The sequence below is a fragment of the Botryllus schlosseri genome, chromosome 13, assembly GCF_051294905.1.
Source record: "Botryllus schlosseri isolate E-star chromosome 13, Bs_hap1, whole genome shotgun sequence".
Classification (NCBI taxonomy): Eukaryota; Metazoa; Chordata; class Ascidiacea; order Stolidobranchia; family Styelidae; genus Botryllus; species Botryllus schlosseri.
Window position 1 is genome coordinate 7,391,441 of NC_137248.1, and position 18,442 is coordinate 7,409,882.

Here is an 18,442-nt window from a genome sequence, read left to right on the forward strand (position 1 = left end):
CTCCACGTCACACCCTACAATTATTTCGAGGTTGTCATAATAATTTGAAAGCTGTCATTTCAGTTTCAATAGAATTAGAGAATTAGGCAACCACTTTTCATGGTTCGGCAGTCTCTGCATCCGTGTGCAATTGTGCATGTAGAAACTGTTTCGTCAATATCTGAAGTTTAATTATAACTCTACCTACATGAACATTCGGTGAATATGAATTATATATTATTTGAACAAACAGACACGCAAATGGCATCAACTCAGCAAATCCTAGACATGCATGCGTATACTCTGTCGTACACGCTTATATATATGTCGTGGATAATTACACGCTTCTGACCGATCAACTGCAATTGTATATGAAATAAAACCAATACTTTCAATAAACAAAAGCTAGGCAACTTGAGTTGAGAGGGTGAGAGAAAACTCGTCACGCATGAATAGCGAAAGAAGATTCGGCGAATGCTGCGCTACCGGTGATCTATCACGATGGAGGATTTTGATTGCATCCGATGTTTTATTTAATTGCGAGATTTGACCTTTATACCGATAATATGGACGTCACATTTTGGCACGTATCATCAACTACAAGTCGTTCTTGAATGGTTTCGTTTTAAGTTCTATATCTATAATGTAATGACAAACCATAGACTTTGAATGAATGAACTCTTGCATAGACGTTTACATCTCGTGGTGAAGGCCAATAAACGAAGCGTAATGATGGGAGCGTGTCGTTTTTGTCAGCTTACCACTGGCCGATATCGCTAAAAAACTAGCAATCATAGTGATTAAATTAATCATCCAATCCAACGAATCAATTTGATTACACCGCTTGATATATTATGATCTACCAATATCATGATATCAATCCCTCTAGAAATCCCGATGTCCTCGTCGTCATTGGTCTATGATTTGTCAATCCGCACTATCAGTTAGAAAACGCCATGGTGAACAATTTTCACGACAGGTGGCGTGTGTTAGTTTGGTATGTAACTCGGAAATAGCCTATCTAATAGGAATGCAAGTATAATTCATAATGATACGCGAGCTATAAGGCCCATCAGTCCATCTTCCATCGAGCACTTAGACTGACATCGGAGGAAAAAGGTTTGTTTTTGTGTCGATGTAACATGAGCAGGTCTCGAAAGGCGGTGTCGCTTTCAGTAGCATTTGAAGTGCAAAGCTATGATATTAACGTCCTTGCACAGACTAGTATCGAAAATTAAATATAGTTCTCCCAGTTCGCCCCAGGCCGGTTCATTATATCACAACTTTGATAGCGATATTACAATTTGATAGTCTTATCATCTACATGAGGGTAAAAATGAGCAATTTTAAGAACATCGTTTTAAATGAGCGTGCAACAATTCCAACGTCGCCGGAACTCGAATATATCGGATAGCGATAACAAGTCGCCGCGGCCAAGATAACAAAGGTTGCATACGTATAAGCCCGCACGGGGGTGACGTTAGACCAGGGGCCGGCAAACCTTTGTGTGCAGTGTGCAAACTGTGCATTGTAGGGTGGTTCAAAAATAACCTTTTTTCCTGAATCTTGCAGGTTACTTGATTAAATCGTTAGGTTGCCTTAAAAAACGACGCACACCAAATTTGAATTCATTCCAACCAATATTCGCGGATTTCGTAGAGTTTGAAAATTTTGAATTTGCCAAAAAATGCAAAAAAAAAATTTTTTCAAATTTTTCTGCCAACCCCATGAAATTGTTGCGCTGTCTTCGAAAACGATGCAAAACAAATTTGACTCAATTCGAAGCCGTAGAAGTGGAGTTATTTCAGTTTTTCTTTGATAATTCTGGGATTATCCTTGATTGGTGGATCATCTCAGAATTATCATCAAAAAACTTGAATAACTCCGCTTCTGCAGCTTGGAATTGAGTCAAATTTGTTTTCCATCGTTTTTGAAGACAACGCAACAATTTCATAAGGTTGGAAGGAAAATTTGAAAAAAAATTTTTTTTTGCATTTTCAGGCAAATTCAAAATTTTCAAACTCTACGAAATCCGCGAATATTGGTTGGAATGAATTCAAATTTGGTGTGCGTCGTTTTTTAAGGCAACCTAACGATTTAATCAAGTAACCTGCAAGATTCAGGAAAAAAGGTTATTTTTGAACCACCCTATGTGCAATGTGCATACATGTCAAATTATTACCAGCCTGCGTGCCAAACGTTCAATTTATTGATATTTAGCGTTTCAAGCAAAGTATACCTCCAAGCGTTTTTCCGCATCTGACAACGGCATCCGTTACGCCAGTAATTCTTGAATTATTGGTCACGAAGGGAATAAATTTTGGTCGCCTTCGTCGTCTTCTGTGGTTGATTTAGTCGTTTCCAAGTCCACTGTGTTCGGTACCATGTGACAGGCCAATCAGAGTTGTTACGATGATATGATCTGATAATGATGAAAAATGTGCCCCCTGTATCATACAAGTAGGTTTGGTGCGACATTAAGGTTGGTATGACACTATAGATTTGTCTAGATAGGCCTAAAGGAAGCGGTAGAGCGGTATAGATTGTCGTTGCTCCAGATATATTGGAATCGCTTGCACACCAGACGAAACTAAAAAAATATCTCCTTCCGAGAGACGAACACGATTCTGAATTCGCATTTCGACACACGGGGCTCTTTATTTTCCTCGGCGGATCTCATTCGATACACGCGGCTCAAGCTGCGGACGCTGGACTATATCGCGCTGGTCACTTCGGCGCCTTGACAGTGTACGTACAATAGGGGTGTTCAAAAATGACTTTTTCTCTCAAATTCTACTGGCTAATTGATAAAATTGTTGGGTTACCTAATTGAAGCCTGCATACCAAATTTGGTTCAATTCCAACCAGTAGCCGCGTTGCTACAGGAGAAGAAGTTTTTTTTTATGATATAAAAATGAATAAACAAAATTCAAAATTTTCTGTTCACGCCATGAAATTGTTAGGTTGTCTTTAGGAACGATGCTCACCAAATTTGGCATGAAATATATTTTTCGATTTTTAGAAGTAGTATTTGTATTTTTCATTCAATTACTAGTATTATACGTTGAGTTCTAATTATGGTTTCAGTTCTTTTGTCTCGAGAACATACATGTTGAAGTATAAAAGCAAGTGTATTAATGCCTTATATTTTCCGAAAATAAAGCTATACACTATCTGGTATTTTTAGACTCTGCCATATTTTCAATTAACGTATACTGATCGCGCAAAGCCGTATCCGACACAACTTCTACGTATTGCTCTTCGACTGAACTAGGGGCCTTATAATATGGGGGAGGGTGCTATGCCTTGATATTCTCTAAAACGGGGTGTTCGAGTAAACAGAGGATTAGTATCGCATTTCCATATCAATATACTATCATTTACATCCCATGAAGTGGACGGCTGCTTATACTGTCAAAAATTGACACCTCCGTGGATGCATCAACATAAATCAGGCTCTCTACACCTTCCGCATAGCATCATTTTCAGCTTTTGACAGTCCATGCGAACGAATTACGATCGTTTTCACAACTACTTACATACTTGAGTAGATTTGAAGTCAGTCAAATCTACTTCTACTTCAAGTAGTTTTAGGTTGCTTATGTAAGAAGTACTTCTGCTCGTACTTGAGTAGATTTTTCCGTCGGTACTTCTAGTTGAGTAGCTTTCTTGACTACTTTGACCACCTCTGCGCGTGAAGGGGTTTGCCGACCCCTGCGTTAGACTCTGCATGATGCGAGAGACCTGGATTAGGCTGTTTCTCTCTAACTTGACAGCAATAGTTACGATCAACAAGACTAGCAGCCCCCGTCCGACGGCGTTGATAAGATGCTTGATAGGCGTTGATACGGCCGACCGCCAGCGTTGATAAGATGCTCTGCAAGGTCGGTGGCATCTCGCAAGTTACCAATTATACGTTGCAGATTCATAAATTTCGCGGAACCCCTAAAACTGCTTCACATGGAGCCCCGACTAAAAACCACTGGTATGCAACAGCCAATTTTAGGTATTGAATTGATGGTTGTACAGTGCACACTGCACAGTGCACACACACACGTCCGTTTGGGGACTGGCAATGATACGGAGTACCCGGTACAGTAGATTTTGAAGTGGATTAAGTACATTCACACTGCCGCCATCCCGTTAAAGTATGCCACATTGGCGTATTGAAACATTGATTGGAATATATATATATAGTATCATCATAACCCCAAATCGGCAGGGAGTGTCTAACGCGGTGGCACAGACCATACATGCCTTAAATAATTGCGGTTTTAGCGACCGAATATAACTATTCTAGAAAAAACGTGAGTCCAGTAACACCCCAAGGTATTTGACGTTTTCAACGTTGGAAGCATGGTTGATCGATGATCAGCAATATTCACAGTTAGGATGTCACGGGACTTCTCAACGTTGGGCTGCTATGGGCCATCCAATCATGCACTTTAGACATTTAATCATAGTGGCCAAGGGACGGCGTGGAGTCTGAGAACTTTCTCAAGCTTCGTCGGATTTGGAATTTAAAAAAGTACGGAATCTTAGAAGCCGGCTCGCATTCGTAATCTCAAATTACCCCATCCCGTCATCTATGGTAATAAGTCAGCTGTTTCAACCACGTATTTACCAGAGAAATGAGCGTTGGATAGGACTTGCATTGGATTAAATCCGGACTACGGGCTTTTTCCTTGGGCCTGGATAGCGAATTGTTGGTTGTTTAAACAGGTTGGATTCGATTGGACTTCTACTTTTAGCAGGTCAAGATCTGGATGCTACGCTAGGTTTCCAACCAGAGGTCCGAAATGGCGGTAGAGAAGATAGTTGTTACTGCAGGCCAATGGTATTACTATATATGATTGGAAACTGCCACGCCCCGGCGAAATCAGCCCGTCGCGTCTATGCTTGAGCGGAGGTACGGGATTGTGTTATGTCGACTGTGGTGGAGTGCTGCAATCGACCTTGCTGGTGTACTATTTCACAGATTATTCCTATAGTTGGTTTAGTTTTAGTTGGCTTCGTGAGCACAGCGAGGCAGTGCTGCATACTAGGATGCAATATAACTTTTGACGATGCACATTGCACATTTATCAAAGTACCTACTAGCTGCTAAGCATTTTCGCATCGGTAGCATACATGCATGTACGACACAGCCTAAAGAATTAATAGAGACTGTGGGTGAGCGTCAGCATAGATGTGCAGAACCTGGGAGGATTGTTAAAAGAAGATTTGAAAATTTCATGGTGCCATGTCATTTACGTCGCCTGATTTATGTAGTAGTTGTGCACAAGTCGATCAAACCTGAAATGGACAGCGGCAAGAACTTTCTACATATTGTGGGTCGCTCTTGCACACACATACACTTATAAGATATAACATAACATCATGGTAACTTGTACCTTGTACTCAAGTAGTTTGAAAAAGTAGGGTAAGACCAGACTTCGCAGACATCTATTAGTCAATTGTATACTGTATCTACAAGCTGCTGACCAGCATTAACCGAAAATATTTCGATTTATTCAATAGGGATAAATTGGGTAAAACACCCTCCATCAATATGACAGAACAACGCGAGCGTTGAATGCGTCACAGTATCGAAAATGTGGCCTAATGGTCAGACGAAACTGTCACTTTGATTTCCACTCTCAAATGGAGATTTGTCACGTTTTATGAGAATTTTTGACTTTTACACACATTGTTACCAAACGAGAGCCTTTTACAACGAAGGGAAATGTCATATTTAACGGATGTTACATGTTACATGCAGACAGTTTACTGGTCCTATTTATGATTTCACTACGCGCGGTTGGATTTAAGCCACAGTCCGACGGCGAATGTACACAGCCATCTGGTAGCTGATCCACAAACAATGGTGACCTCGGGGCTAAAACGCCAACCCCACTCGTGGGGTAAAACGCTTCACCCCTCAAACGCCAGTAAACATGGATTGAGTAGCCGTTTATGGGTTCATCAAGATTGTATATTCTCGGGAAACGCCATTTCTATCAAAATTGCGATTCCGCTGGCGAATATAGGCTATCCCTCTGACTAGACAAGATACATTTCAAGTAGCCTACTTCCGACATTGTTTTTTTACTTATCATAATCAGTTGGTATTTCTGGATGAATTTTGTTTTCAAAAGATCCGATACGACATGATGAGTCGGAGAAACATGTATAGGCCTGTATAGGGATTAAATATTTATCGGTTACTGATTGGCATGCGGTATTTAGTAGGGTATAACGGAATAAAAAGCCAATGGAGGGGTTTTGTCCCTCCCATGTCGCAAAACGTCAAATTTATGGACAATGGAAATAGATGAGTGATAATTTTACATATGATAACTGATACTTCGACTTTCCAGACGATCGCGGTAGAGTGGGGACGATATCTCGCGCGCAAATTTCGAAATTCAATCTGTTTCGACTAGTTTGGTGGATATTATGACGTTTCCCACTTAGGGTAGGCGTGTTGCCCCAGTCTACCCTATATAGGAGCATTCAAATCACAAGACGAAATTTTATAACAAATGAATAATGACTATTATTACTTCAAATGCGTGAAGTTTTTGCGAATTCCTCAAGGAGGTTTTGCCTATTTTCACATATTGACAAGACTTGACTTGAGTCTGTTTTAGAACTTGCCTGAATTGACTTGAAACATTACGAAATGACTTCTTGACTTGAACAAAAAGTTGCAATGACTCGAAGATAGTGACCTGATCCATACACTACGTCGTACTATGAAATATCCACCGTTATTTAATTGATACTGCGAGACCATGCACCTCCGAACGTAAGCACACTGGTACAAGTACATGGGTTTTGTACTTTTGTATCAATATTAAGCCATGCTACCGGTAGTGGCCAAAACCTGTACAGTATGCACACATTTCACCTTCAACAGAGGTCATGATAGAACCTTTTCACTATTTTAACGTTAGTTCCCAAAGAAAGATTGCTGACGAACCATTTTGTTTACTTCGTCGAGATAACCCCGGTGAAGCATTACCAGCGACGCGCTGAAACGCAGAGTTCACTGGAGTTTCAAATCAGTGTATATATATCATTGCTGCAGTCAGTTAATATTTTCTAAAGTCAGGTGCTGCCGTTGAGGTCTGACGGCCCGGACCCAGTACAGATAGTGTACATGCGAACTGTCATTAAAATCAATGCAATAGTAGCTCGGCTATAGGTTGTGATTCGAGTACCTATCTGGTTCCCTTCTATACAGCCTATGTTTTTTATATGCTCATTGAGTAAGGTACTATAGCAATTTTGCTGTTTTGTGACCCACCAGAAAGTTGATTATTTATTTTTCGCTGTCTCTATTGTATATATAAATCTTGCGTTGATTGAGGTAACGATGTCTCTCATTGCCGATTTTGGTTGCCCTAACAAACAATGAAAATCACTATACGCAATCAAGTGTAGACATTCAGGAGAATTATTCATCTTGTGAATTTGAGATGAGATTTCTGTTACACAAAGATCAATCATTTTTGCAACGAGGTGTTCTGACGTTTTTCTCACACGACTTTGACTTTGGGCTTGGATTGGACAGGATGGAGTTATAGGCCATAGATTAGAAAAATATTTTTGGATTAGGATAGAGTAGGACAGAAACGGAAATTTTTGACACTGGACGTGATTATTTTATTACAGTGCGCTGATTCACCACAGCTCTATGGTCCGCTAGCTGGCACTAGGTGGCGCAAGTCAGTCTTGTGATTGCCGCAAAATGTTTTCTCCGCATCACTGCATTCTGCTTTCGCTGCAAGTGCTGTCCTTACCGTCTTATAAGGTTGGGTTTCTGAGCAGTCCGTGGCGAGCGAGTCTGCACTGTGTAATTATGACAAACAAAGCATGCGCGGCATTCGTATTTGTTATGATCCATTCGGCCCTGTCTTATGAAGCCAATTTGGGGTACAATTATCCCGAAACTAAGTTCTACAAGCAGCAGGTACAGAGTTGACTTACCGTACTTTCTGTTTGTGTTCCGAATCACTTGCGTTGAATCTTTTAAGCTGGACCATTTGAATCCCACTGTTGACGACACGTTTGAACAAAGATATTTAATATCTGACCAGTACTGGAATAAAAAATCAGGCCCAATTCTTTTCTATGCCGGAAATGAAGGAGATATCACAGTTTTCTGCAACAATACAGTAAGTTTACATGCGTTGAAATGTAGAATTGAAAGTCAGGGATATCTAGATATCCTTTTTGAAAGTTATGTTCATCTTGTGTGGTAGTACAGAATCCTAGCTAGTGAGGTTGTGGTATTACCCAAACCATGGAAATCTTTATCTGCACGTATAACATGGTACCTGAGAGACAAAAAAGGTCTCTAAATCTAAATCTTAAACTTCTGATCATAGACGTAATATTATGTCTCATACTTGCATTCCGTTAGGCCTGAATCAAACGATCATGATTTGAAAATTTTAGTATATTCGCACTTGGCAACTTCAGAGTTATATAGCCTCCTACCCAGCATTTAAGTCAGATTCAGCCAGTTCTATAGATCCGTCTCAAATTTTTTACATGTATTCAGTGAACCTGTCGGCTTTACTGTGTAATAGAACCGACTGAAAAATATGACTTTTGTGATAGAACCGGCTGACAAAAATCTTATTCCCACCTCCTACCTCATCACGTCATAACCAGGGTTGTGACCAAGCCGCAAGGTTCCGAGTCACGAGTCAATCTCACATTTATAGTTTTTACCCGAGTCAAGTCGAGTCATTTTCAATTCACCACCGAGTCCAAGTCAGTGAGTAGAGCGTCGAGTTCGAGTAATAGTGTTGTGACTCGAGTCAAAGTCATTGTGTTCACTGTTCAGTTTTGAGTTCAACTTTTCTACTTCTCGAGTGATATAGAATGGCTCGTATTCATTATATCTTAATTTTCCTCAGTCCTAACAGTTTCTGGGCCTATTTTCCAAGTATCAGGACTGATACTAATACTAATAATGTGGCGACTTTATTGTTCTTCGAAGTTACAATGAGATGTCTGTCTTGGCTGTCATAGTCTCGAGTCATATGACTTGGTTCGAGTCATGCACAATGACTCAAGTACAAGTCTAGTCTATACACAAATTGAGTAGAGTCTAGTCATTTTATCCATTTCAAAAAAATGACTCGAGTCAAGTCCAGTCACAAAAAAATCGTGACTCGAGTCATTACAACCCTGGTCATAACGCTTACTTCAGATTTTAAACTCTTCAGGGCTTTATGTGGGATATTGCTCCCAAATTTGGAGCATTGGTGGTATTTGCAGAGCACAGGTACTACGGTGAATCGAATCCATATCCAGATGTCAAACTGCTGCCAGTAAGTCATCCATGAATATAAATTGGATATTTGCATGACCATTTCTTACTCTTTGTCAGGAGAATGTAGCGAAATTCGGTCAATTCACGATCGAGCAAGCACTTGCGGATTTCGCGGATCTAATTGTGCATTTGAAGTCTACGATCCAGGGAGCTGAACACAGCCCTGTTATCGCATTTGGTGGGTCCTATGGAGGTATGCTGGCTGCATGGCTTAGAAGAAAATATCCACACATTGTACTGGGGTAAGTTGAAAGTCATAGAACCAGAGGTGGTCAGTCTCAAAATACATATACTGTGTTCGAAATACTTCAGCTACTTACACGGGTGGTTCAATTTAGGCTACTTCTACTTCTATTTCAACTGTTCTGAAGCCAAACTACCCATTTTTACTTTTTACATTTTTTAAAAGTATGTTTTCAAGTAGAAAGCTGTGTATGCATACTGCATAGATGTGCATTACCTCCGTTAGTGAAATTGGTATGACAACTTAACGATGCAGACCCTATGCGTCTATAATAGACTGCAACTTCTAGAACCCCATCTATTGTAAAAACTTGGACCGTCCATTGACAAGCAAAAGAATTCAACAAAATCGACCGGAACTGCTTCTGTAACTACTGTCTCTGAAAGTATTTCTCAGACCTGTAATATTCTACTAAAATTTCTAGTAGGCAGGCTCTAGAAATCAGAGCTTGTAATTAATTGAAAATTTATGCGAATTAGTTCTGCTTGTATTTGTACAAAACAATGACTGCTTTGAGTTATCACCTCTGGTCTGCCTGGTCTGAAACTTAACCTCGTTATCCATGTTCTAGTGCTTTAGCAGCTTCGGCTCCAGTGAGGTATTTTCCTGATTATGTGGAATGCTCTGCGTACAACCAGGTTGTCACGAAGGACTTTTTCGATACGGAATTCGGACAACAATGCACAGAGAATATTCGACAGTCTTGGAGCTCCATAGAAGATGTCGCTAGCAAGCCGGACGGACTTCGGTATACTGATTTGGATGTTCCTATTCCTAACGATTGGCAGCTGCATTTTCTTTGCTTCTTGCAAAATGTGTTATGATTTGAGTCGGCTATGAATTTATGAAATACATTTTTCTTCCTCCAGTCACAGTCTTGAAAGTCATGGATACAACACAAAAACTTATAGGCTCAGTAGACGATGCTGACATTCTATTCTCTGTCCTTTGTGCCAACCCTTGCATCGGAAATATATATCTAATATTAAAGTTTTACAACAGGAAACTCACTGACGCGTTTCACCTTTGTGAACCACTCAAGTCGGCTGATGCACTGGAGAATTGGCTAAGTGAGGCGTGGTCGTCTTTGGCAATGGTCAATTATCCTTATCCAACCAGCTTCTTGAACCCTTTACCAAGATGGCCTGTGAAGGTAAAGCCTTCTTCTATCTTTTGATTTTGTGCAGGTTTTGGTTTCGTGAAATGTTTCCTAAAATGTTGTCGATCTTTACTTCTTAGTATGGTCGATGAGAAGGATTCTTGCAAGCATTGTTGTAGAGATCAACTATATGAGGATATTATTGTGTTAAGGCGACTTGTGAAAAGTTGGCGAAGCCCAAATTGAGCCAGGATCATCTTTTTGAGATGATTCGAGAAGGGGCTGGAGTGTTCTACAACTACTCGGGACAAGCGAAGTGCTTTGACGTGGGAGCCTACAGTCCCGGTTTGGATGCTTCGTAAGCATGTTTTCCATGTAGCTAGTAGCATGCAAAGTTTATGCTCAGTGTTTGTATGTTAGCAGAGGTTGTCTGAGCAGTCAGCGTTGGTACCCAAGTAGAAATAGAAATAACAATGTAAATATCAACTCAATTACAAGTTGAGTAGCTATTTTTAAGACATATCAAACTACTTTAAGTGGAAGTTGAAAATGAAGTTTTGAAAAGGACTCCAGTAGTTTCGAAAAGTAGTTTCAGTTGAGGGGTCGCATACTGACAGCAGTTCATCTGATGCAGCAGACACAAAATAACTAATAAATTGCCAATAGGTGCAATTTTCAAAAATATATTCAGCTATTGTTTTACAAGGACTATTTCGCCCCGTTGTCATGGCAATTTTAATAAAGTTGATTTGAGCATTACGTACAGTAACTGAAATGATTCTGGTATTTTACAATCCAGCTCCATGCATATTGTATATTCCTGTGATTCTATATTGTATGCTATTCGTGTTTATTGACAGATTTTGGAATTTTCAAACTTGCACGGAAATGGTGATGCCGTTCTGTTCTAATCCAGATACGGACATGTTCAAGCCATCCAAATTCTCATACGATGAGTACGTAAAAAGTGAGTCCAGTAGGCCCCTGTACATTGTCCAAATCATCGGGGGTATATTTTTATGAACTGCTGTAAGGATTTTCCTCTCCCTAGTGTGAGTTTTCATCACATCAAACCTTGAGCTCCGAAACTTGAATTCTCTCCATGTCACGCTTGGTAGGATATTGCATCTTTTATTCGATAATGTCAATCTGTCATAAAAACCCTTTGCATTTGTTCCGTTATTGAATCATTCGGTCGCTTACTTACACCGATGCCTCCATTGTAGAGCTATGTCAGACAACAATGCAAGTCAACTGAACGGGCGATATGACGTTATTGTCTGTTGAAGCATACCAACGGCATTGACCTTGAGAATATAGTTGCTTCACTGATAATATCACATAGTCACAGCCATAGGCGCTGAACTCGAATTTTCCCTAGATGTGCGGGATCGATGACGCCACAAAGGGCTGGCGTCATGTTGCGTCAGAATTGACAAATTAACCGACTCGCAAACGTTCAATATCACCTGTCACTTGTATATGGTGGCAAAATTACGATACTATTCAGCAGGCGCGTAGCGGCGTAGCCAGCCGGCCGCTTCCTGAATTGGTTGAATTCATTTCAAATTCACCAAGGTAGCATCAGTTTATTATGGTTAAGTGCATGCACCAATGCCGATAATACGTCGTTCGGATCAGCATCTTTGTGTAACAGCCTCGCAGGTATACTCGACACATCACGCTACCATAAGATTACTAGCGAGTCCGACTGAGCTCGCAATCTCCCCAACATAGTCGTTAACACGCGCGCTGACAATCAGGAGATTTCTATCACTCTGCCCCGAGAACAAACGAATACGTATCTTGGGCGACGGCTAATAAACTAAAGTTACATGAATTATTTTCCCAAATGGACCGTCTGTTCTGGGCTCTATTCATTAGCGACTCTGATTCCAGAGGAGTCAGAAGCTTCGATATCAAGAGCCTGCAAGACATTTCCTGATCGTTCTGTTCAGTGTTAGCGTTAATCAAAACCAACTACGCTGTTCACGGTCAGTATGTATCCAGTCAATTCCGTCCGTCCATGTTCAATCAGCGTGTACTTAAAGGTGGTGTGGAGTGGACGCTCGGAAAATCACGTGACTGTCACGCCTAGATGCCTCTGACTACTTCTTGTTATTGTCGATCCGTCTGCAACAGTAATTAAAGGCAAAGTCGCTGTTGGTCTTTGTTGATTTTGACTATGTTCCATATCGAGTTGGGTAACAGTAGGCTTACCATACGTCCTCTTTTAAGAGGATTTGTCCTCTTTTTTGACTTTTTTGAAAGTGTCCTCGGAGGACGCCCTTTTGTCCTCTTTTTTGAGATTTTGTCCTCTTTTTTGAAAATTTAGGTCAGATTTAGAGGAAATTGCGAGTGATATGCCGCAAATTAGCGCAGAAGTGAAGCTCCGGCGGGTAATTCGGAGGGAAAAGCGGTTATTTTAGCTCAGAGCGAAATGAAGACCTTTTTTTTTTTAGTCAACCGATCACGAAGTGGGAAAAATTTACCGGTTTTTGAGAATTCTTCTCCAGTTTTGCACGTCTGAAATTTCTGAAAAAGTGTCCTCTTTTTACATTTCCAAAATATGGTAAGCCTAGGTAACAGGATTTAATATGGTATATTTTAATACTGTCACCTAGCACTGTACCAAGTTTCAATGCTGTGACTCGATGATTAGCCCAGTAATTTCGCTGTCGAAGTCGAGCATCTGGTAGATCAGCGCGCACCGATATATTGCCGACTTTGATAACGGAATCTGGGCGTGACAGTCACGTGATTTTCGGAGTGTCCACACCACCTTTAAGTACACGCTGGTTCAATGTCTGAGCCAGTCTAACATCACAATCACAGAAGATGCAAAAATTTAGGCCGCTATTCCTACACAGCAGGAGATGACAATCGCCACATTTCGCGCCTAGTGATGTTGACAGCTTTAGTATCGAGGTCTATGCCTTGTTGGCTCGCGTTGCGTCTTCTAAATACTCGCGTTCGATCAATGTATTTAGGCACATAGCCGAGTTTTTATAGTCGTTGTGGAGTCTGTTCTATATTGTCATCGCATATCTCGTCTTTTATAACTCGAGCCTTGACACTCATCTTCTGATGTTCAATTGTTCATAGTTCGTCTCGGGCCTAGCATGCTTTGGCTCATATTAATCGATAGTTAGGCCAGCCATGATGCATATATTTCGTGCCAGGCCTATTGCAGACGCAATTGCGTAGACCAGCGATGGTATCGTGCGCCGGCCAGCCCTGTTATAATGAGCACCGGGCCTATTGCAGATGCGATTCTTCAAGCCGGCGGAACTAGGCTTGATCGAGACGCGATAAATCAGGCCAGTGACGATTGCCGAGATCGCGGCAATCAATGACCTAATTTCGCAATCGTTTCAGTGGGAGATAGCATTGCGTTACATTGTGCGCAAACCATCCTCGCTAATTGGAAACATGCTTCTCGTTAATTGGCCGTGGTCGCGCGCAACACTGATGAAATACGACCAACTGAATATTAGCGTTAGAATGGTCATTTCAAAAGGACTGGGTTTTGCTACGCGCCTGAATGTATCGTTGCTGATTTGCTTACGTGCTCAGCATCACTACGAAATACATTGCTTATTTCTAAATCGATCAATTCACCAACCAGTCAGTTACAGATCTAACCGAATTCTGAGTATGCCGCATACCCCCAAAAATTCCAAGTAATGCGCGGCGTACCTAACATACCTGAGTTCAGCGCCTATGCTCATAGCATAACCTCGAAATTTATTGCCAAGTCTGCAAGATGCGTATTTCACAATCAATGTGTTAACTAGTGTCAAGTGAAATACTGTTTCCTGTGTGGTGCGCTACGTATCTTTGTACATTTTAAAAACGTGTCAGTTCCGTTATATAGATCTATTCCAGATTGTCAAAAACAGTTTGGAACCACGCCTCGTCGTGATTGGGCAGTGTTGCAGTTCGGAGGTGATGATTGGTCAGACGAGTCCAACATTATTTTCAGGTACGTGACACGGTTGAAACCAATGCAATATGTATCGATAGTTACGTGTCGTTGCTGAATTCTGAAAGTTCTGCACACAAAGGAATGCATGGCGCACAAAAGTAGCGATTCTTGTCAATCGTTTCGAATATTTGCGTTGCCGTTCAGTGAATCATTTATGCTCCAATGTCGCTGTCAGCACATTTCCTTACTGATGATTTTAAAAATCTCATTCACTTCCACAGGAAATCGCTCAGCAGGAACTTTTAGCTGTTAGCAAGTTGAATTGGCGTCAATTGAAAATCAAACACTCAATTCTACCGAATGGGACTAATGTCAATGTCATCTTCCAATCATAATTTCAATGTCACGGTACCGATGCGAAACAGATCGAAATCCTCAGAAATCCTAACATCATTGCTAAATATTTAACAGGGCCTTGTTTTGTGTTTACTACAAATATATGGCGGTATAATTAAATACATAAGCTTGTCTGGCACTTGCTTCACCAAATCTGATAAGACAGGTTTTGTGTGACTCGCCAGCAGGAAGTTTTGTAACAACATTCTTCTAAATTATTTGGCGAATTATGGTGGCGCTAGGAATTAGTGCAGGCCCGTGAGAAAATTTGTTTATCATAAAACAAATATTACTGTGAAGTAATAAGAACCATAAACCTAAGTATGAAAGTATGAAAAGTCCTTGTAGGTCCAATGGATTAATAAATATTCTGATAATGAAACTTGACCCATGAAAGCTATCGTACATGTAATTCAGCTCTTATCTTGAATGTGATTTTTATGCTTCTGTCAATTTTAGACATTTAGCTAAATATAATGCTCATCAAAATTGTTTGTCGTGGTTGATAATGATTTATCATTGTGTAAGGCACCGATGTTGCTTTCAGTAGAAACAACGGACAAGCGCCACTATTGTTCGCTATCCCAGTGATGGTGTATGAAAAATTCGGCGTGAGACATCAAAGCGGGTTGTCTGACATTGAGCATGTAACACATTGAAAAACGACCCGATCAGAATGCGACACTTTAGCATGCGTCAATTTGGCGTGCGGTTTCACAACCCCAAGACTTACCTTCACTCCGAAATCAACACTTGTATATATCCTAACCCTAACCCAGTCCTCGATGTAAACCAGGGATCGCCAATTCGAAACGGCTCGCGGGGCGACAAAAGAATCGATATCAGGGCTAGCTAGACGTGGTATTTGCTGGAAAGCTATCCCCTCGTAAAGCTTGATCTTGTGTGGAAGCCATAAGTTGGTGTCTGGGCCAATGCACGTCAAGGCAATATGCCTATTCATATCAGCTAATCCTTCCTCCATGTAATGATATTACCATCGCCGAAGCCGTATCAGCTAGTGAGGAATAGTGGTTTTAGGCACAGGAGAATTGCTTATTTTGAGCAACAATAACAATATTGTTAAACTGAAAGCAGTTTCACCATTTCAAAATGCTTTACTAAGCGTTCTTTCGAAATCTGAAATTAGGTCACGGCCCCCAAAATATGATCTCAGGCGGCCCGCGTGTTGGTGACCCCTGATATAAACCATACTCGGCCCTAACCAAAAATTTTACCCACATGTTCAAGTGTCGCATGCCCAATTGACCCATGCTCAATTGCTCAAGTGTCGCATGCTCATATGTCCAATTATATCCATGGACATTTGGACAATCGAAACGATCTCTAATGAAACATGCAATTTAGGAGCCTTTAATTAGTACTCGCGAATTCCTGTCCTATGGCACCACCAAGTTTGATAGGTGCTACTGACCCTGTGTGATCCATAATGCCGTTTTACATGCACAGAATTTTTTTTCAGTAATGGAGAGCTTGATCCTTGGCAAGTCGGAGGGATATTCAAGTCCTCGTCTCCTACCATCCTCACATTATTCATTGAAAATGCGGCCCACCATCTGGATCTGAGACACAAAAATCTGCTGGATCCAATTTCAGTTCGAGCGGTGAGTAAAGCAATGAATTCGCGAAACAGATATGATATGACCTACCATTCTTTTCAAACAAGTTTCGACAAGGCTTGATGTCTCTACAGTGTATATTCAGGGTCAGTGGTTCGCAACCGGTGGGGAATAGACCCATTTGTTAAACACTATATACATGACAGTCTGCGTATTTACGTAGACACAAGCGCAATTACCGTTACCAGTTAAATGCTCTGGAATGTATGTATCGAATATTTTATTGCATGTTCACAAAATTTCATTTTTTAACTCCGGATGACCAATCTTGGCGTCACAAACGCATCCAGCACGACCAGTATGACGTGAAATAACGCTTTCGCAAAAATTATTAGGGCTACCGGTATCGGTTCACCATACGTTTTATGTTGCAGTTATAGGCGATTGTCTTGCGTACTGGTGTGGTTGTGTGTCCTGTGAACGCAAACAAGCAAATAGCTGCTCCGTAATCACAGAAATTTTGGGTAGTGGGGAATAAATCTGAAGTGGGGAATGAAGACAAAAAGGTTGGGAACCACTGTTCTCAATAGTCTTAGATGGGGTAATTGCAACGAGATAGGGACCGCGCAGTCTAGACTTTTAAATGTCAGTAGCCGTATGACAACAGCAGGGGGGTAAACCCGCTGAATATTGCAATATCCATCAAGTAACCTACTTTCTGTGATTGCGACAGAGTGTTGTTATACTCTGTGGCGATCGAGACGATTTCGCTAAAACTGTGTTCTCGATAATGCAAAGAATTAATATGGACCTCAGCTGTAGAAGTAGAAGTCAATAGCACTGCATTAAGTGCTGCATCTTTGCATTTACTTCCATATTGTGGCGTTGAGAAAAAGCTATGCACGCTTCTGGTAGCACCGTTTGACAATTTATCCACTTTGCAGGCAAGAATACAAGAAATAGAGGCGATGGCAATGTGGATTATGGAGCACAACCTCCAACAGAAAGACCACAAAGCATGATTGCAATCGAATCCAAATGCTCAGTGTGATTCATCAAATATTACGTGTTTGTAGATTACATATGCACTGCAGTGTCTGTAATAATATGGATTGCCGCTATTTTTCGAGCATCCATTTTCGCCTTGATTTTATCTGTCATTCTTATATGTTGGAATATTTTCTAGAACTTTTTACCATGCATCCTTCATCAAGATTTTATATGTCCTGTTAATGTGTCTGTTCATTAAATCGTGTCTAACATGTTCAGCTGGTATTTTATTATCACGTCATTATGCCGTTTGGTAATTTCGACGTAAACATTTCGAAATCAGTCACTTCCGCTGGCATTTTCTGGCAACAGTTCAGACATTACCTTGGTGACTGACTAGTAATCAATGAAAACTACTTACAAAATTCAGGCTAACTCTGTGAGTGCGAGTAGGGTAGAGTCGGAGCACTTGGGACAATACTGCTCATGCTCACTCAAATTAGTTTCAGTATTTCGCCACTAATCACCCGGCTTGACCCTGCTGATTCGTGCATTAGCTCTGATTTGGTGGGCTGCGTGTCTGGCAGGCCTAGCAGTTAAACTTCATTCGGAGATAATTTACGTCTGTTATAATATGTAGCAAAACGTAAGGTTGTTACCGGTCTTATTGCTATACAGCGTCCATGATTTTGTCGCATAGGAATGAACGTTTTTAGGCAACAAGGAACAATAATGCTGTAACAGCGCACTATCGGAATCTAGGCGTGGCTTTGCTGCATGAGGATGAGATCCCTATCAAAATACATGCTCATTCAAAAGATGCTATTTTTCTCGTGCGATTCTGCGCTGACAGTAGAGTTAAACTTTTTTACGAAATTTCACTCGCTTAGTGATGAAA

The 18,442-nt window shown here is 40.9% G+C and overlaps 1 protein-coding gene across 2 annotated transcripts; it reads left to right on the plus strand.

Moving 5' to 3' along the window:
* The first annotated feature begins 7,728 nt into the window (after positions 1-7,728).
* LOC145454027 (lysosomal Pro-X carboxypeptidase-like) lies at positions 7,729-17,822 on the plus strand. 2 transcript variants are annotated; one of them, XM_080331999.1, is made up of 11 exons: positions 7,729-7,936; positions 8,001-8,141; positions 9,204-9,308; positions 9,368-9,552; positions 10,126-10,302; positions 10,557-10,707; positions 10,866-11,011; positions 11,514-11,620; positions 14,542-14,638; positions 16,458-16,599; positions 17,499-17,822. In XM_080331999.1, exons 1-11 carry the CDS (start codon positions 7,826-7,828, stop codon positions 17,574-17,576), a joined length of 1,440 nt encoding a protein of 479 aa, XP_080188125.1. In that variant the 5' UTR covers positions 7,729-7,825; the 3' UTR covers positions 17,577-17,822. The 2 variants fall into 2 exon arrangements, with proteins under 2 accessions (XP_080188125.1, XP_080188126.1); XM_080332000.1 differs by lacking the exon at positions 10,126-10,302.
* The last annotated feature ends 620 nt before the right edge of the window (positions 17,823-18,442 follow it).